Source organism: Drosophila mojavensis, unplaced genomic scaffold (assembly GCF_018153725.1).
Source record: "Drosophila mojavensis isolate 15081-1352.22 unplaced genomic scaffold, ASM1815372v1 contig_74, whole genome shotgun sequence".
In the NCBI taxonomy this organism is placed as follows: domain Eukaryota; kingdom Metazoa; phylum Arthropoda; class Insecta; order Diptera; family Drosophilidae; genus Drosophila; species Drosophila mojavensis.
Window position 1 is genome coordinate 12,115,494 of NW_025318899.1, and position 21,347 is coordinate 12,136,840.

At 39.8% G+C, this 21,347-nt stretch overlaps 1 protein-coding gene across 10 annotated transcripts in view; it reads left to right on the forward strand.

The window, feature by feature from the left end:
• Positions 1 to 20,357, forward strand: part of LOC6582195 (formin-binding protein 1-like) — a 32,657-nt gene extending 12,300 nt beyond the window's left edge. Inside the window, exons 2-11 of one of the 10 annotated variants that reach the window (XM_002007863.4) lie at positions 13,212 to 13,327; positions 15,075 to 15,125; positions 16,190 to 16,334; positions 16,406 to 16,875; positions 16,943 to 17,138; positions 18,070 to 18,105; positions 18,691 to 19,040; positions 19,115 to 19,252; positions 19,712 to 19,878; positions 19,947 to 20,357. In XM_002007863.4, the coding sequence (XP_002007899.2) occupies positions 13,212 to 13,327; positions 15,075 to 15,125; positions 16,190 to 16,334; positions 16,406 to 16,875; positions 16,943 to 17,138; positions 18,070 to 18,105; positions 18,691 to 19,040; positions 19,115 to 19,252; positions 19,712 to 19,878; positions 19,947 to 20,110 (1,833 nt within the window). In that variant the 3' untranslated portion in view covers positions 20,111 to 20,357. The remainder of the gene's footprint in view (positions 1 to 13,211; positions 13,328 to 15,074; positions 15,126 to 16,189; positions 16,335 to 16,405; positions 16,876 to 16,942; positions 17,139 to 18,069; positions 18,106 to 18,690; positions 19,041 to 19,114; positions 19,253 to 19,711; positions 19,879 to 19,946) is intronic. The other 9 variants (XM_044009421.1, XM_044009424.1, XM_044009425.1 and 6 more) reach the window with 9 other exon arrangements.
• Positions 20,358 to 21,347: the final 990 nt, after the last annotated feature.

Consider the following 21,347-nt stretch of genomic DNA (forward strand, 5'->3'; position numbering starts at 1 on the left):
AAAAGTTTGATTACTCTATTGTTTTGTAGAAGCCTACAAAATGATTCCGAACCCAACAAAAAAAATATATATATTCAAATTGTTTTCGATGACTAAATTGAAAACAAAATTTTCCTAACGAAAATATTTATAAATCTGTATATATAGATATATATATATATATATATATATTCCCAAATGGCCACTTGGAAAATGTTTTTCATACAAAAATAAGCAAAAGCACTTGGCCAACGTTTTTCTGCACAGCCCACGCCAAAAAAATCCACAGCAGCCGGCGAAAAAATTAAGAAAATAACACTTGAGATATAAGAAAGAAAAAAGCAGGAAAAAAACACATGCATAAAATGATCTTAAATGCGGTGATCGTTGCCTCGTTCATAAATCGTTTGGCTTTCGGGTGTTTTAGGTGGGAGGCGTTTAGCAATACTTGTTATGAAATAGCCATCACTACACCTCACTCTCTCTCTCTCACTGTTTCTCTCTTACTCGCTTTGCATCTATGTAAGTGGTTCGTTTTGTTAGGCGAGTTTTGCAGACATTTCATTGTGAGGCGATCATGTTCAATTTTGTTTATTTTTTTTCCAAAGGCGTTGTCCGAAAGCCAAGCATCGAAATTGAACCAGGCCAAAAAACAATGGCATAGTCCCCAGACGGAGTGGCACTTGGCGTTGAAACTCGTTTAACCGTTTGATGATGGAGTTGCATAGGCAACTAACTAAGTCTCTGCAGTCACCCCCTCCGCAGTCTCACTCTCTTTCTTTCTCTCTCTCTCTCTCTGTTTCTCCCACTCTGGCATACAGCTGTGTGTGTTTAACGTCGTCAAGCAGCTGGAACAAACAGAAAATCTCGGCTAAACAATGGCAAAGTCCGTTTTCCGCCTGCTCGCTGTACTCAACCATAGGAAACCGAGAAAAAGCAACAAAAACAACAACCGCGAGCAATTGAAACCAGAATTTCGTTTGGTTTAGATTTTCACTTTTGTGGCTGTCGGTCAATTACCCAACCTCTCGCTCCTCGCGCCTTGCGCCTGCCAATCATTCAGTCATTCAGTCAGTCAGTGAATGGGGCCGGCCACCTCCTGCCTTCTCCTGCACTTGGATCTCAGCCAGCGGCACGTGTTCCCATCAGCTGCGCCTAGCCAATTTTCGCTTTGTTCTAAGGCACACACATTACTTACTTTTCACCGGCTTAATTGAAAGCGTTTCTGTCCGCAGGGCACTCACCACTGCCTGTGCTCACTCAATTGTCCACTATGATTAGGCGGCAGCTGCTCTCAGCTGTTGCAGATTGGCATTTCGAATTGTTGCGGACCTGATTGAAGCTGAGTTTATGCAAAGCTGCTGCTGCTGCTGTTGGCTATAATTGGGTTTGCAATTGGTGAAAACAGAGAGAGAGAGAGAGAGGGAGATAGAGAGAGAGCATTCAAAATTAATCAATGAGTAGATAATATTTAGCTTGCGTTTTTAGTTGTTTTTGTGCGCTAGTCCTATTATAATAGTTGAGAGAGTTAATGCTTGAGGCTGTATTATATAAAACGTAGAAAAATCTGCAATCTGCAAAAATCTGTACATAATGATTACATATAATATGTGATTTATTAATTTAATTTAGTTTAAAATTCGATTTGTACAGCATTTAAAATTGCATTCCAAGCGAATGAGATTCGATTTGAATCACTTACGCACGTTCGCTTTAAATTAAATTATTTTTATACATATGCGCAAACAACTTAATTATCAGTGAACATTTAATTCTTTGTCCCATTGTTGTTGCTGTGGCTGGCATTTGAGATATTTTTTGGAGCTGCTGCTTCAGCTGAAACTCTCTCACGTTCGTGCAGCTGGCAAAAGTCGTAGACAATTTAACCTTTTGAACTGACCAGAGAGCGAGCTCAGCTGAAGGCAGCTTGTGACGTCAGTTTGTTGTTGTTGTTGTTGTTGTTGTTGTTACTGCTGCTGCCTGTTATTAATTGACTTTTGAGTTGACTCGACTGGGCGAAATGGCAGCGTTTAATTTATTGCGCATACGCCCCGCTGTCTATGAAAAGTTAAAGAAAAAGTGCAAGAAGCAGGCAGGCAGAAAAGGCAGACAGAAAGGAAAGAGAACAGAGAGTGAACTATACCACCCACATGGCATGGCATAGTTGCTGCTGCCGCTGCTGCTGCTGCAGCTGCGGAAGCTGCTGCTTAAGGAAGTCGCAGCTGAAAATTGCAGTCAATTGTTCGAGGTGTGAGGCGTCTGTCTGCCAGGAAGACTCGAATTGCATTTTCATGGCTCATAAATATTGCATTATGGCTCACAGTCCGTCAAGCACATGCTCAAGAGTTCTCTTCGCCCATGTTGACTTGAGTGCTTTGCGATCTAAATACCCTGCAAATGCATAATTTATACGATGTGTACGTTAACTCAAGTACTCCGCTCTTTAGTTTTATAATATAATTGAATAACTCTTCATTTGGCATATTTCTTAAAATACTAAATAATAAAAAATTTAGCGCACTGCTTAAAAATTGCTGTAAAAAATGCAATAATTTTTATTGCTGAGCATTTCCTCGGGGCAACTATAAAAATCTCTAATATATTTCTCTTGCCTGTGTTTATTTATTTTATGCTGTATGGGAACAAGATCTCTCTTTCTCTCTCTCTCTCTCTCAATCTCTGTGTATTTGTATGTATTGCTCTCTCGCTCTCTCTCTCTCCTTCTTCTAGCAATAGTATTTGCTGTAAGTTCTTGCTTTTGCCTAGTCACTCGCAACGCGTTTCGCTTTTATAATTGCCACCTTGTTTTCCACGAATCTTTTGCCGCTATCCGAGCACAATCTGAAGCGTATGTAAATACATACATATGCATATGTGAGAATTTTAATTATAAGGCAGGCGCAACAACAACAACAACAACAATAACAACAGCTAATTACTTACATATATGTAAAAGTATATCTATGTAGCTTCAGATTAATGATAACTTGAGTTGAGTTAAGAGCTGCCTCTCTAGCGAAATGGCAACGAAGAAGAATAACACGAGTGCATGAGAAATTACTTACATGGAAAATGTTGTTTGTTGTTGCTGTGGTAATTTGTGATGCCGCCTGCTCTAGTTAAAAGTAAAAAGTATATATATACACACATATATCTATAAAAAAATTGCATTTTTTGTTGTACATGCAACGGAAATGCAACAAATTGTTGTCTAAGCTCTTGGCAACAAAACGAACTGAGAGAAAAAAAGCGAAACTATGGCAATGCCATGCTCGCCTTTAAGTCCTGGCCAACATCTATTTATAGCCAGTTAGTCGTAGCTATCGGCCCGGCCATGATCCTCTTTTCATCCAACATCTATGGATTCTACAATGTCCGGGCCTGCATTGGGCAATGCGCAATGCGCATGCGCCACACGACGACCGACGGCCGACGGCTCCAACAAAGTAGTTCAACCTGTTCGGCTGCTTTGCGACGCGGCCAAAAGAATGTGGCTGCGAATTTATAGCTCTTTTGCTTTCAACTTTACTACAAAGACCGGCTGCGATGCGATGAAGACTTCTTCAATATACATTTTTCTAGCTTTTCAACAGCAGCAGCAGCAGCAGCAGAGGCAATAGCAGCTAGAAAATAAGTAAATTTTAAAGTTTTCTAGCAATTTAAGCGCAAGATTTACGCAAATATGTTGCGCTGAATGGCCATGCCACATAAAGTAAAACTTGAGCGTTGGGGTAAGCAGGGGGCAGCAGGGCCAATAAATGCCAGACACATAAAATGCGTGTAAAGTCGTTGTAAATATGTGCTAATGGACCGAGTTTTCTAGTATTTAAATGAACTTTGCTTTGCGCGGAAGCTAAATTTGAAATAAATTATAAATAATTATATATATTATATATATATTTTAAATTTAATTTGTATGTCATTTGGAAATAACTTTTTCTGTAAATTTTAAAGCTTTAAATGATTTATATTGTTACTGTTCTTTTTTGTAAAATATATTTACATTTAATAAGAAATAAATCATATATAATTTATGTATAATTTTTTATGAAAACTCTTTCTATTAGCATTCAAGTTTATTATGATTTACATAGTTTTTATATTGACTTTTCAAACGCATTTCTGTTACTCACATTTTTTGCAGTGTATAAGTAGCTTCGTCGTTTTGCCTTGCTTTGCATATGAAGTGAAACTTAACTACGCTGCGAGCTGTGCTTCAATGTCCGTTGTAGTCATTCCCTCAATTCCACAATATCAAATTCATTCATTTATAGCGTAGTACAGCATCTGCTCTGCGCTGCTAGAGTTTTGTCTTAAGTTGTCTTCTTCTGCGCTGTTTGTTTCGCTTCTTCAGCCCAGTTGAGTTGAGTTCGGTTCAGCGCAGCGCAGCTTCTCTCAATTAAGTTTAATGAGCACATGGGCATTTTCATAATTGGAGCAAATTAACTTGGATGGCGCTTGAGCGAGAGGAGTGTGGGCAGAGGAGGATGCGGACTTCAGTGCCAAATGCCTTTTGGACTCCATATAGATCATGTACAGAACACAAAATGCCGGAAGTGTTTGTTGGCCAACTGTTTGCTTGACCAACATGTTGGCAGCTGCCAATTGAATCTGTTGCCAGTTCTTGCTGTTGTTGTTGTTGTAGGTAGGCACTTAGCAGGCTCTTTGTACTATATCAGTCAATTGTTTCTGCTGTTGTTATTGCTGTTGAACGCCTAATGAGCGGCCATTGTCAACGAGCCAGAGCACTGTTTTGGCCGGGCCAACACAGCGTGCGCCAGCTATACGTTTTTTTCTGCTCGAGTTGTGGGCACGTTTCGAGGTCACTTGACCAGCGCGCAATCAGCCATAAAAAAGAGCTACATACAAATTTAATAAATATAACAATAAAATAAATTGCGAAAAAAATAAAAAATAAAACAGTTTTGCACTTCTGCTTGGCTGATTGCTTTCTGTGCTGATTTTAGCCAACTCACGACTCGTATGATTCTGAATATTTATGGAAATTCTTGGCTTATCAGCGACACCAAAACTGAGTTTTGGGCCACTTAAGCTGGCTACACTCTGCTGCACTTGGCCAATTAGTTTGCATCTGGCTTTCAACATGAGCTGCCTGTTTGGCTATTTGACTGCTGTTACACATTTCAGCCACAAGGATTGGCATATGGACATTTTGGTGAGTGCAAATGGAACAACAACTGCACCAACAACAGCCACAAGAATTGCACCGCAGGTGGCTAGCTGGCTGACTAGCTGGCTGGTTGGCTGCCTGCATTAACGTGGCTAAGACCAGTTTGCAATTAAATGTCGCCATTTAAATGTGCTTTGATTTTTGCATAACCAACTGCAGCCAATGTGTGTTAGAGTTGACAGCAGCTTAACTGGAATGCCAGCTAAGAAAGTACAGTCGTACATTAAGAAACTGGCGAGAAATGGGCTAAGGTTAATAATATTTATAAGAAGTGTAACAATTCGAAATTCGCGTTAAAAGCTGCAAGTCGAGCTATCGATTAAGCAGAAAAATACATTGAAAACTTTTCATGGGAAAAAGTATTGAATAATTATTATTGTGGTTATTGTTATTGTGCAGTGGACGTTATATTTCTGAATATAGATGCAAACTAAGACTCTATGAGTCGTAGACTTAGCCATCTCTCAGATATTGCCTCTAAGGTGAGTTGCGTGACTCGTTGGTGTCGTGTCTTTTTGATTTTCTTTTGGGCCACTCACGTGAGCATCTCTGCAAGCTGCACACTTAGCCATTGGCTACCAGATTTTGACCAACTAGCTGGCTGCTTGGCTTTAGCTTTTGGCTAAAGTTAAAAGTTCAAATAAACGGCGTTGTTCAAGTATTTTATGATTATACTACTTGTTTGCTGCTGGCTGTTAACGGTTTTACACACACACAAACACACACGTAATATACAGTGTCTGTGTCTTTGTGTTTTAGATTTTTTGGCTGATGCTTTATGCTTCCTGTTTGGTCTGGCTAACGCGCATTATCAGTCGTCATCATTACGAGCGTGAGCTTCTGCTGGCCAAGATCATGTAGATGCCACATATTGTTGTTGTTGTTGTTGCTGCTGTTGCTGCTGTTGTCTAGCGCTTGAAGATTAACTTGACTTGTTCTGCTCTCTGTTGATTCTCAAGATTTGTTTTTGTTTGCCAGCAGCTTTAGCTGTTGCCTCTGGCCTCTGGCGCTGCTCTCATGAGTTAACTGTGAAAAGGCGTCGCTTGATTTATTCATTTATTCATACAGCTGATGTATATAGTATATATGTATATAGATATGAGTATATGTATGCATATATGTAATTATCAAAGCTTGTAAGATGGCAATTTGTTGTTGCAAGCATTTTACACATGTTGCTTGGCGGCAACTGAGATAAACCGCAACTGTACCTTTTATTTATGCTATTTTTTTTGTGTGTGTGCTTCTTTCTGGTTTTATATTGTACAATGCATAATTGGATAAAAGCGCTGTGCCCCTTTGATGTTGTTGTAATTGTAGTTACAGTTGTAGTTGTAGTTGCTGCTGCTGTTGCTTAACCTAATATTTATATTCGTATTGATTTTCTGTGTGCAAAAGTTATTTAATCAATAGCAAAATAGACAACAACGAGCAGCGTGACACACTAAGCAAACTGACAACGGGTTAATGTGCTAATTTTTGGTACGCTGCATAAAACTTGCCTGGCAAAAACAGCGCAGAAAGCAAGTCAGCCAGAAGAAGACAGATTGAAGAGTGACAGGCAGGTGGGAGAGAAAGAGGGAGAGCGAGCACAAAGGCAACGCATGTACATATAAATAGTATTTGCAAATTAAAGTGCAGCAGGAGGCGGAGTGGGTGGTGGAGTCAAGGGCTGGCAGAGGGCAGAGTCGGCACAGTGGGCTAACAAGTGGCAGGCAAATGTTCACACAATGGTTGCCCACAAGGGCTTCGCTGTTTGTTGTTGTTGTTGTTGTTGTTGTTATCGTTGTTGCTGTTGATGCGGAAAATCGTTGCAACAAATTAACTGAAAACGAGCAAAAGCTGCTTATAAATAGTTGAGAAAAAACAACAGCAACAACAACAAGCGACAAACAAAACGGGTCAGGAGTTGTTTGTGCTTTTGCTTTTGCTGTTTTCTCTTTCTTTTGCCCAGTTGAGGTTTTGCCTCAAATCAAACGAAATTAGCGCAAATTTGTGGAAAATCACATGAGACAGCTGGCCAAATTGTTGACAGTCGTTGTTGTAGTTACGGTTTTTCTTTTTTTTTTTTTTTTTCATTCAGTATTTACTTAAATTGTTGCAGTTGCAGTCACAGTGTTGCATTGCTGTTGCTGTTGCATGGTACATTGAACCGCCTTTCAGAAATATATTTACGCTCTCCTCGAATGACAGCAACAAAAACAGAGAAATAATGCACTGCGAGCAAACATCATGATGAGTTTGACAGTTTATAGTCAAAACAAAGGCGCCGCCGTTTGTTAAATTGTACAAAAAAAAAAAAAAAATGTGTATGCAAGCAGACCCACACCAGGGGGTGCTAGGGAGCGGGCGGGCGGGCATGTGTGTGCGTGTTTGTTTGTGTGTGTATCGGCAGCATGAATACGCGCTTAAAACATGCAGCCAATGTCAATTTGCCAGGCCCAAGGCCCCAGCGACGGGCGACCAACGACCAACGACCAGCAAGCAGCGTCATCTAAATGTCAACTGGGTGCAGCAGCAACAATAACAACAACAACAACAACAATAACAGCAGTTGCAACAACAACTAGCAACACGCGCTGGTGCGCGCAACTCTATTGTCGATAGTTGTGTTGCTTATCAGCTGCAACAGTTGCTGTTGTTTCTGTAGTTGTTGTTGCTGCTGTTGCGGCTGCTTCTCTTGCTGCTGTCAGAATTCTTGTGCTTTATTTTGCGTGCCACGTCCGTTGCAGATAAAACGCGTGCTGCGGAACTTCCATTCAGAGTCAGTCGCAAGTCCCATTTTTTTTTTTTTTTTTTTTTTTGCTGCTATTATTGTAATCAGTCATATATCATGCAGTGTGTCAGGCACTTATAATGATTATAAAAAAGTGTCTATTTAATCGAGGCATCGAGATAAAGATAAAGCGGTTTCAAGAGTTGAGTGAGTTTCATTGAGTTAAAGTTAAAGGGTTTTTTTTTTAGCTCAATCCTGTTGTACAGTGTAATTAATGCTGCATGCCATTGGCACAGCGATTTAAGCAGTTGGCATGTCCAAGTTAACACCCGACTGCACCGCCAAATCCCCACCCCAAGCATTACTTAGCCTGTCTATGGCTTCCAGCCGCAATTGGTAACAAAAATTGTTGTCGCTGCACCTGTTACCCAGTTTTGTTGGTTAGCCTGTTGGCGGGGCCGGACCGAGCCGAGCTCTAGCTTGGTTAGTCGGTCGTCAAAACTGGGTCTAAAAAAAACGCACACACAAAAACAAACAGCAGCAACAACAACAAACAGCAACAAAGCCAAAAGGAAGCCAATGTTTCTGCTCGAGTGAGCGCCTCGACAATTGTAATGTAAAACAGGAACCATATTGTACCGCACACTCAGAGCATTGCGATCAGTGCAAGCGAGACGGACCTAATAATATGCTCTCGCTTTCTGCTTCAATTGACACCCTTCAGCTAGTTGCAGTTGCAATTGCAGTTGCAGTTGCAGTTGCAGTTGCAGTTGCATAAAGATAAACATCGACAGCGCAGCTCATTTGGTGGCCATCACGACGCTGCCTCTTTTACTGCTTGAGTTTCTTCTCTCTCTCTCTCTCTCTCTCTCTCTCCCTCACACTATAACTATTGCACAATATTCGATTTGGCATCGAATACACCTGACTGTGTCTGTGAGTGTCTATGCTTCGATTAGATAAACCAGGCACTGCAACAGCTGACGATAGAATTGAATTTATGACACAGCCCGACCACTAAAGAAAAAAACCCCAGAGCAAAACCAAATATTAATAATAATCGACGCGATTGTTGTTGGTTTTTAAGCTGACTAAGGTTTGATTTCTTTGGTCTTGATTTGACGACTGTGTCCAAGGAGTATATCGGCAATGATTACGACTAATTGCATTTATAAAGAAGTTATAATTAGTCAGAATACAAAAATTATATGTTTAGCAAGAACTTGAGTGATAAGATCTTTTCGCTGTTGAAACAGTCACTAACATGGCTTAGCCAAGTGTTTCCTCAGCTCTTGTGCCCATTTCCACTGCACTCAGAGTTCTGATCAATTGTCACGAACAAATAAATAACGAACTGAAGAACACGAATCGAAGCAGAGACACGATTAATTTAATTAACTTCAACAATGCAGAGTCGATTGTGAGTGTGAGTGCGAGTGTGAGTGTGAATGTCTGTGCGAGTGCGATTGTGAGTGCCTTAATCAATCGCTCGAATTTCAATCTTGACCCAGTGGCTGTCTATGTGTCAGGCCTCGAAGACCTTCCGTCAGTTCCCGCAGGTCTGGGCATTGGAAACGCCCTTATGTGATGATGATGATGATTGTTGTTGTTGTTATTGTTATTGAGTCCATTTCACATTGATTGCGTACATTTCCAGCACAATCGACGACAATCTTCCAAACGAATTTAACACTTTTCGTTTGTTGCTTACGTGTTTTGTTGCTATTTGTTGCTTTTGTCTCTGAGCAATTTGTTAATTTCTTTATTGGTTTTTATTGTCAAAGTGTTTCCCATTTGTTATTGTGCCGTGGAAAGTGTAAACGTATTGTATTGTCTTTAGATTCTTCTTATTGAAGCATTTGCTTGATTGTCTTCATAGTGGACAAGGGGACGAGTTTAGGGAGGGAGGGGCAACATATGAGTTGTTATATCAGTGAAAGCGTCGTTTGGTTAGCGTTTTTCGGGGGATTGGTGCTTGGGACTAATAACTCGATGGATTTGCTGCTTGATGTTGAAGTGTGCCTGATGACATTTAGCTTTTTCTGATTCCCGCTGATTCCCGCTTTTATGTTGGCGCTTCAACTTTCGCCATGATTTATTGGCCAGCATTTTCGGTCAGTGCGACATTAATCTTGTGACTCGCTTATAAAACTTATATATATATATATATATATATATATAAATGTATATAATATTTTTATGTTTATTTTATTTTATATATTTAAATGTTTATCTCGTTGCTTATCTTCAGTATCGCAAAGGTTGTTAACCCAAGCAACTTGTGTAGCTGCCACAACCACGCAACTTTGTTGCTCATTTTCGCTGCCATCTGCCAGTGGTGCCAGCTCCTCATTTGGCATAGCGTGCTGCCACATGCTATGCCGTGGAGGCTTCTCTCTCCCCAGTTTGGAGCAGCTGGCATGCCAATTTGAAGACCCTTGCGCCCCAATGCTGTTGCTCCTTATAAGCCTGTCGTCTGTATGTATGCATTTGCTGTCCGCCTTTTATAGCCGGCGCGCGAAACATTTGCGCGACGCTGGGTGCCAGGCTGCCTGGTCAAGGTTAACTATGCGCTCCAATGTGCCGCGTTCCGATTGGCAAATAACCTCCAGAGTCGTCTGTCAATGTCAACATTCATTGGACTTGCTGCGTGCATAGAGATGAGCGCGAGCTGGAGCTCGATTCACAGCATAACTGAGCAGCATTTTAATCTACAGATCAGTTCACAAGTCTAACCCAGTCAACGGAAATCATAAATGTTGATTAGTCTTGAGGTTTGGCAACTACAAAATGTAGTTTAAATAAATGGAAAAAAAAAAAATGCTTTTGAAATTCGAAATTGCATTGCGGTTAACTTTGTAAATCATAAATATTTGAAATTTAATAATAGCATAAAATTGTTAAACATTTATAATGTTGATGTTGATTCAAGTCAACTTTCTGACTGCTGCAGAACTAATTCAGACAATGTTGCATGCAACATTACCTATAATTAGCAGCAGCAGCAGCTTATTTGCTTTGAAGACAGCAGACATCATAAGTGATTATCACTGTTCTCTGGTCGTGCATAAACATTCATAAATTAGCAATTTAATTACTGATTGTGCCGCTCACCTGTTATTAGCTCTTTATATAAATCAATGGCGTTAATCGCAACTTTCCTGCCCAGACGTAAACCGTTTAATCGCTTGATCCGCAGAGCGGATCAATTTCCCGCTGGCCAAGGATATTGCGCAAGTGCTGCAACAGCAGCTGCAACAGTTAAAAAACAAAAACATAATAAAAAGTAAACTAAATGAATTTTAAAAAGCAATTTCTGTTTTGTTCAGTTCAGGCCGAGTTTAGACCCGCGGGTATTATCGCAGTTGGCACTTAAGTGCTCAAGGCCTGCCGCTCGACTTGACAGGCCGCCACCCACCCACAGCAAGCGAACAGCGCCGCATGCATTATGCATGCCACACTGTGGCAGCTACCCAAACGTTGCAACATAGGCAATCAATTAAGATTTGTCTCTTCGTGTGTGAGTGTGTGTGGCACTTTCTTGACCATTTGCTTGATTAGTTTTGGCTTAACCACCAAACAAAATAAATAGGTTTTCTCTTAAGGGGCGCACACCCACATTTTTGACCGAGTGAAAGTTGTGTCACCCAAAATTCTACAAATGCAACTTAAATAGCTTTTTTTCTTTTTCTTTTTCTTTTTAATGCTTATTTGTTTTTAAATGGAATTCACGCACGTTGCCTTCAATAATTAAGTGAAAATGTCGCAGGCATTGCCAAATTTCACTGATCAATGCAAACGCAACAAATTTAAATTCGCTACACATTAAATAACGAAACGCACATCAAAGAAACTGTTAGATAATGCTAGACTGCCTGATACCCTGTGGCTAATTATAAAAGCAATAAAAGAGACGCTGAAAAGTGTGACTGGGACTGCATACAAAAATACAACGAAATGGCATTTGAATAGCGATCGACTGACTGATACCCTGTAAAACTTAAAGTTTACTATTAAAATGGAAATACACATAAAGTTGCCTGTTGAATATGCATACCCTGTAATCTTTAGTTATATCTACGGTATAATCTGTTAAACTTACTCCAAAGTCAATCTACCCCTTTTCTCTCTATTTTGTCACGCTTTCATTGAATATGCCGAAACGAAGAAGACCTCAAAAACGTAGCGATTGTGGCCTAAATAATTGCTTATTGAGGTTTGATGCTGATCATGATCATAATAGCAATCTCTAACTGTGCCTCATTATGTAATTGGTTTTTTTTTCGCTCTGTTTTGTCTTTAAAAGTTTTGGAGCTTATGCAAATTCGCATGTTTGAGGCCAAAGTTTTAGAGTCTATTGGGACTGCTTTAAATTCCATTTGTTTGGCGAGACAACGAGTTTGTTGTTATTATTGTGGCTTTGTGGGCGTGATTGGCAACGTCTCTTGATGTTACGTATTTTGTTTATTTTATCTCTTGCCTGCTCTCTCTCTCTCTTTGTCTCTCGCTCTCTCTTTATTTCTCTTGCGTGCGAAATAGTATAAAAAGTGGAGCAGCACAGCTTGTTGTTTTGCCTCTCTATTGACAAATTGTATTGAATGGCATTGCAAATTGCCATAGCATAACTCGCACATTATGTCACTAGGTGCTTTGAGGAAGTTGCACAGCTTGACGATATCCATATATGCCAGCCAGAGCTACTGCTATAAATGACTTATTTTGTTTGCAAGCGCTTAGCATAATATCAAATCTAAATAGTTTAGCAGTAGCTAGTAGCAGCTGCTAATTGGATTCAGTCTCTTTAATGCTATCTAAAAATGGTTATACAAGCTCTGCATGAACGTGCATAATGGGGAAAAGCAGACGTTTCTGAAAGCAACGTCTTTCTATGCGATTTTCATAAGTGATCAATTCGACTTGTTATACAGCATTTGGCGAATTATGCCAGCTAATTGAATAGCAATACAGCAGATCTTTATCCACGGGCCAATTGGAAGAAAAAAAACCCGCTATCTTATATCTTACATATATAATTCAATTTAATTTCATTAATGTGTCTGTGTTGCGTATACGCCGCGTTAGCTGCCACTCGTTGGCTGTGACGCAGTTGCTTTGCTCTGTGCTCTATTAAAATACAAAACTCGATTAATTTTCTTTGCAAAGCAGATTTTGTTGATCCGCTGGCGATAGGCAATTCAGTTTCTCTTTGTTGCTGGCTCAATGTCAATACAAATGAATACACATACAATTTATATTAATTTCTACAAATGTGAGACGCAAAAAAAACTTAATCCATTTCATGTGTCGTTTTATTTTCATTTACAGGATCAGTACGATAATCTTTCAATACACACAAACAAAGGCATTGAAGTGCTCGATAAATATGCCAATTTTTTACGGGATCGAGTGGCCATAGAAACGGAATATGCTGGCAAATTAAGGTGAGTGCAATGAATAAATATTAAAGCAAAGAAAAATTATTTAAATATATATAGTTAAGTATTTATGAAAAATTATGTTTAAAGTTTATTATTTATGACGGAAATACTCAGATTTAGCTAAGCAATTATTTTACAATCGTATATTATTATACTCTCAAGTGCTATAAACAGAATATTATTTGACCTAAACGTCTCATTTTTGCTTTTATGATCGAAAACTAATTGAAATAATTACAAATGCGCCACTTAATGTCCATATTTGAACGTTCAATTAAATGATATTTTTTGTATACGAATGGATGCCAAAGGCCTCGCCCGTTTCGCGGGCTTGCGGCCTGTCAAGACAAAAACAAAAAACAAGCAAATAAACAACAATAAAAGCAACAAACAATTCCTTACAAGAAACAAGACACATTAAACTGAACGGCAGTGCAATTCTCGTAAATGTAAAAGTATTTTTTTTTTTTAAATATTATTTTTTGTTTTTTTTTTTTATTTTTATATGAATTGAAAAATGGAATAAGCACAAGGTCAGCCAGTTCTAGAGATTGTGCTCGAAGTGCATTGTGGCCATTCCTGGCCATCAGCTGGCTGTATAAAATAAAAAGCGAGAAAGAGAGAGAGAGAGAGACCGAGACCGAGAGCCCATAAAGACATTTTACTCATACAGTGTATATGTACATGCACTTCAATTAATGCCCTTTGCAAGCAACAACACATGGACGCAATGCTGCAGAGAATGTTGGGGCGCACCTCAACGTGTGTATAGAAAGCTGGGCGTTGGGGTATGCGTGGCTTACACCCCTGACTATGTCCACATGTCCACACGGGTTCGGCTGTAGCGCAATTTATTGCGCAATAGACTGACAACTGAATAAACAAGAGACGCGAGACGACCGCGACCTGCCCCACAAGCAAATGACACGCGACGCCTCGCGCTGGGTGTAGCTGATAATGCTGCCTGTTTAATGGGATTGAGCTTGGGCAACGACGAGCCCAGCCAGCCAACCGACTGACTGGGCGTCATAATTGTATAAATTGCTTGAGGAGCGTAGAGTCGACGCTCCACCCCTCTGCGGCGCTACTCTGGCCAAGGTGGGATTGTTGTCAGTTATCGTGGCTATCGTTGGCTTCTTCTTCTTCGTCATCTTCTTTAATATTTCTCAATGTGGTGGCATCTGTTCCCACCATTTGAATGCCGCAAAATGAGTCGAGAGCTGGCTTGATGACTGACTGAACTCGACTGAACCAAGTGAACTGTGGCCGCTGATATGCCTGCAGCTAGCTACCGTACGGCCTGAGCCCTTTATAATGACATTATCATTGCAAGACAGCGTTGGCGGCTTCGACGACGACGACGACGGTGGCGGCGTTGCTTCCCATGCGCTCGAACTAGACCACAAATGCGGCCACATGAAATGGAAAACTCTCTGTATAATAGACTAAATATATATATACATATAAGTATATAGGTATATATAGTAGTTAGTGAAATCTGAAATCTGAAATCTCTAGTCTGGCAGACTGAAATTTGAAGATTGCTTTGCGTGTCTCGCAATGCCAAAATGAAAAGTCTCGTGTTAATGCAAATGTAAATTGTTTGCTGTTGTTGTTGCTGATTTTGTTGCTCTTGTTGCTCTTGTTATTATTGCAAAAGTAGTTATACATAGATAGTTGTTGTTTCTTTCTATGCATAAACAAAGTTTCACTAATGCCATGCTCTTTTGGTTTTCTTTCTTTTTTACAGGCGCTTAGTGAAAAATTATCAGCCCAAAAAGAAGGAGGAGGAAGACAATGAGTAAGCACAAACTAAACTAACAAATATAGTTATAAGCGTAATAACAATCATATAATAAGAAAAGTAAGAGAGCTGTTAAGCTGTGCAGTTGCTCAGCATAGATATACCCTGGAGAAGCATAGACGGAGTTCTATATAATTTAGTTACATGCTGCTCTTTAAATCGTGCATAGCCTTTGCCTTACTCTTCATACAGGGTATGCCTAAATTGTTGATGGGTTTCTTTAACACGATTGCGCAAAAGTTTTGTTAAATCTTTTGGAAAATTATCCATAATTTGTTCGATTTGCTGCTGCTGCTGTTTGGCATATATGTTAGAGCAACGTGTTAAGTGGATTTTGGCCAACGCCAGCAATGAATGTCTATGAGTAAATCCATTTGGTTGCCTCTGTCTGTGCGTGCCTGTGGCATTTCATTTGCGGGGCACAGCCACATCATGTGGATGAACGATTGTGGCTACTTTAGGCTCCATATTCCATGTGTGGTCTGAGAATATTGTAAGGCCTGCCACTCAGTTTTAGTTACATACGCACAATGCTCGAATCATTCTCCAGTTTTGCGACCGCCTGACATCATAGCTCGCAAATAGCGCGAAGCGATTTTCTCTCTCTCTCTCTCTCTTTCTCTTTATTAGCTAGAATTTGTAATATGACAATGAAGCCATTGCGTCCAAGTTGAAGAGTTGGCAATGAAATGCCAGGCAGCATTCAAGCTCGATCGACGTATCGCCATATAGAGTTGTAAAAATCCATAAATTTATTCATGGTTTCTGCCCGGCCTGGAACTGCTCCATATGTGGATTGACAGTGAGACAGACGGGCAGACAGACAGATAGTAAGACAGAAAGGCAGTGGCGACGACAGCGTCGCGTGGGTGTTCAGTGCGCGTCACAAAGCGCGTGTCCAATAAGAGGGCCATAAATCGGCAAAGCTGGCGGGCTAGCAAGTTGGTTTTTTAGGGACAGACATTGGAGGTAGTTGGTGTAGCCGCGAGAAGAGGCGAGAAAAGGCGTGGGTTGACTGTAAACCCGGTTAACTGATTGCCTGGCTGCCTTACTATTTACAGATTTACATCGAGGCAAGCTTTCCGCAATCTGCTCAAGGAGGTGGGCGATTTGGCGGGGCAGCGCGAGGTTGTGTCGGAGACCCTGCAGACGCAGATAATCCACGGCGTGACGGTGCTATCGAAAACACTGCGAGAGGACCGCAAGGTAAACTATATATTTAGCAAATATCAGTCTGTATGCTAGATGTTCATTACTCTTCCTCTTCCCCTTTGTAGAAATGCCTTACAGATGGCACCATGCTGCAACAGACCCTCAGCGCACAGCTCTCGGCATTGGAGCGCGCCAAGCGCAACTATGACAAGGCGTATCGGGACTCCGAGAAGGCTGTGGAGAACTACAAGAAGGCTGACATGGATCTCAATCTGAGTCGCGCCGAGGTGGAGCGTTACAAGAACATTATGACATCCAAAATACAACAGTCGGACGATGCAAAGAACGAATACGCCAACCAACTGCAGAAAACAAACAATCTACAGCAGCAGCACTATGGTATACTATTGCCCGCCGTCTTCAATCGGCTGCAGGAGCTAGACGAGAAGCGTACGCGTGGCATACGGGAGTTCATTATTGGCGCCGCGGACGTGGAGTCCTCTGTGGCGCCCATTATCGCGCGTTGCATGGAAGGCATTGTCAAGGCGGGCGAATCCATAAACGAGAAAGAAGACTCGTTAAAAGTCATCGAAAGGTTTGATTAGAAACTGGATATTTTTTCTTTGGTTCGCTGTCACAGCTAATCACTGTCAACATTTTAGATACCAATCGGGCTTCACACCACCAACGGACATACCATTTGAGGATCTGTCAAAGATGGACCCCGGCGTCGCCCCTCAATCCAACTACAGCAGTGTCCCCTACAACCACTTGACCATTAAGGGCGGCACGCTGACCGCCGCCAAGCTGAAGAAGGCCCGCGGCGGCATCTTAAACAGCATCTTTGGCAGCAACAAGGTGAGAGCAGTCGTTGGCGATGCCTGCTTCTGGTTATGGTTTACCACTTAGCTGCCTTTTTTCTTTCAAAGAGTGCTCCTCTGTTATGTACATGTGTCTCTATCCCATCTCTATCATTGCCTGGCACAAACTGTCTCTCTGTCTCTTTCTATCTCTTAATTTATCTCTTTAAACTTCTGTTTGTTGCGAGAGATTCGAGCAGTCAGCACAACCGCCTCTTGTGTTTCAGATGCTTCTTGATTAGTTTTAAGTTAATTATTAAGTCGTAGGCTTTTTGTCTTCTACTTATAGTTTTACTCATGCCGTCTCTATTTTTCTGTTCTTATTTCATTTAACGAAACCAATCGAAAAATCGTTATGCCATTTCTTTAATTTATGTTACGAAACTAATGGACGTTGGTTCCACGTTGCTGTAAGTACCAAGTGTCCAGCTGCCAGCAGCTCGCACCCAGGCAGCTCAGCGCCGTTTCGTTTCGTGTCCTCCAAACTCATGTCTTACATGTCAACTAAACCTAAACAAGATTCTCGCAGTCTTTCATCTATCTACCCAATACTTATCTACTCTATACAATTAACAAATGCATACGAATTTATATATATATTTTTACGTCTCTGTTGTTTGTCACATTACTAAACAAATGTTATATATTATGCAACAACATTGGCTGCCTACGCTTTTCCCCACTCGCTTTTCCATTTTCGACAATTCGCCACAAACCACTCAAAATTTTCACAAATATTAATTATAATTAACTCTTTAATTTCTTTTACGCATATTTGTTGCTGTCATACAATTTTCTAACACGAACAAAAACATGCTTTTACTTACACAAACATACATACACAACACCCACACATGCGGAAAAACAAACTGTGATACGTTTTCAATGTAATAAATAACAATAATTCTAAATCAATTCGCTGCCAATAGCAACGGCAGATAATTGAAGCTTGTATCACGATGAAGGTATGATGTATATTCCAGCTCTACTAACTAACTGCTCTTAACACCACATTAACTACTAATCACAACTGCTAAACATAATCGCCACAAGCAACTTAATCAAGCTCTTCATTGAGTTTCACAATCACGTTGTACACCTAACCTTAAGAACAGCATTTGAACTAAAACCTAATCAATGAAATGTAATACTCAAGATAAATTAACTCATTTGTTAACTAGTTAGTTAGTTAGTGAACGCAACACGCCAAAGCACAACACTCACACATTGCAGAACAAATAATTTAATTTCAATTCTAATTTGTTGTTGGTATTTAAAAGGAATTACAAAAAGAAAGGAATGCAAAATGCAATTTTTACTAATCATTTCATTTATTGGTTTTTACTTGAATTCAGGTTTTCATTTGTTTTGTTTTTTCTCCCATCTGGCGTCTGCTATACGTTGTGAATGTATTTTGTATAAAATTGTTGTTCCATCATTTCTGTCTTGTATAGTTCATTGCACTTCAACATACCCTATAAATATATACATATATAGAAGTCTCTTGCAGCTGAGTTCAATAACTAATTATTTAATATATTCATATCTAGAATTCACTTACTGCGGACGGCCAAAAGGAGGACTTTAGCGATCTGCCACCGAATCAGCAGCGCAAAAAGCTGCAGGCGAAAATTGCCGAGCTACAGCATAAGGTCGATCAGGAGACGAATACCCGCGATGGTCTGATGAAGATGAAAATTGTTTATGAGGCAAACTCTTCGCTGGGCAACCCGATGACCGTTGAGGGTCAACTGAACGAATCCGAGCACGAATTGGATAAACTGAAAATGAGTTTGAAAAAGTATCAAGGCTTTTTGGACAAGGCTAATCAGCTGCAGGTGGCCAACAATAGTCCGCAATCGAATCGTAATCAATTGCAAAACGGACACCGAACATCCAGGTGAGTGGCCGACAATTTGTATTATACTCCCATAGTATGGCCTAAATCAAATGTATTACTTTTTGTTTTCACAGACATTCCAATGGCAGCGCTAGCGCTGATGATCATCATGATGCCGATGATCAGCCCGATGATGCTGGCAGCTTAAGCAGGTCAGATTCTGAGGATAATGTGGCGCAAATACAAAATGGGCATAATAATAACAATAACGGGTACACTCATAAGTCTACGTTCAATGTTTATATATACGCACATACAGCTACACATTAATACAAACACATATACACATACACACACACATACACACACCTCCATACATTATTGTAAATCGTATCATACTTATGATTTGGATCGTTTTCGTACTCATGCTGTATGATTTCCATTGTACATTGTTTGGTGGCATTGATTTTGTTGTTGGTTTCGGTTCTATTTGTTCAGTTATTTATGTCATGATTTGTCATTTGAATAATAAGAACAACTGCCCACTAAAGAAAAGTCCACAATATGCCAAAGAAACAAAATTTGATCTTGTTTGTATTCAATTAACTAAATTACTTTTAGTTCGTAATCATTTTTAATTGCTTACACCATACATATAACACGTAATAATGTCGAAATTGCAACTTCTTCAAATATTTCGTTTCATTTTGCCTTTCCATGGTGAAATCCAGCAGTTCGGCAAGTCCCGAGAGCGGACTAGGCACCTCGCACACATCACTGCCCGGCTCCGGACAGGGCAGCGCCAATGAGAATCCGATTGGTGAAGAGACGAGCTACGAAGCGGAAGTAGAAATGCTGCAACCACTGGGCACATGTCGTGCGCTATATCCCTTCGAAGGTATGTATTTAAATATTACTCTATATACATATTCGATGTGATTAATATCTCTCTTTTTTCTTTGACAGCTACCAGCGAAGGCAGTATACCCATGAGCGAGGGTGAGGAGCTTCAAGTGATTGAGAATGATCAGGGCGATGGATGGACGCGCGTGCGGCGGGCGAACAACACAAATGGCTGGGACGAGGGCTTTGTGCCCACGAGTTACATCGAGTGCACACTCTTTGCTTAGATTAGATTAGGCGGCAGGAGCGAGCAGTTAAGCAAATTTTAACTACTTAACAGCATTTGCATATGTTCCATACAATTGTGTACTTTTGTCATAACTTTGCGTTATTCTGGACAGCCATAAAAACTGAATACCACAACTATCACGAATATTCACACTCTCGCACACACAAATACATACCCACACACACGCATCTTACGCACAACCATGTACATTCGACTTAAGATAAGTTAAAAATTCATTTTCTGAACGCTCATTTGTATATTTACTTTGATTTACTTTGGCATTGATTGAAGTAGAGATATCATAAATTATATAATGCGATCACTAAGCATAGCTACATATTTACATATGTGTATATATATACATGGGTATATATACATGCATACATACATATGTGCACCCACGAGCAGACCTCACCTAATTGTAAGCGAAAGAAATTTCAAATATGTCCCTTTTTCACAACAGAACAAGTATAACAATCATGTATTAACTATTTATACACAACATATATAAAATGTAATTTATATGGCACTCAAAAAAAAAAAAAGAAAAAAGAAAGAAAGAAAAATAAGAAGAAGAAAACTACATATTTCACATTCGTCATAAAAAATAAGCTGGTAAACATATTGAAGGCATACTAATGCCTAAGCGCACCTTGCAATATGCTTACTAGATTTATTTTTTATAATCACATTTCATATTTAATGGCACCTGCTACTTTTCGAGCTGACCAAGAAAAGCAACAGTTATTGTGGCTATTAGATACAAAGAAGAAACACTAAATAAATGCACCTTAAATCATTGATAAATATATATATTATATATATATATACATACTTATATATATTGAGAGAAAGAAATGCATTAAACTAGAGAAGAGAGAAAGAACGCTTCCCTGGACCACATTCAGTAATATTCAATGAAGATCGACTTAAAGTGTTAATTATAGCAAAAGTTATGACAATTTTGCATTGTGCATGAGGCATATGCGAATTGGAGAGCAAAGAACGCGTTAGCTTGTTAAATATGGAATAGCAACAATTGTACATTTTACTTTACACTTTATGCATAAAACAAAAAGAAAAACAAAAACAAAACAAAAAAAAAAAACAAGATGGAAAAAAACTTAATTATAATTTTATACCTAAATAACTTTTGTATTGCTTTTGCCTTGTACATTTTCACACACACACATACACCTACATACATACACACACACATATATGTATATGTTTAA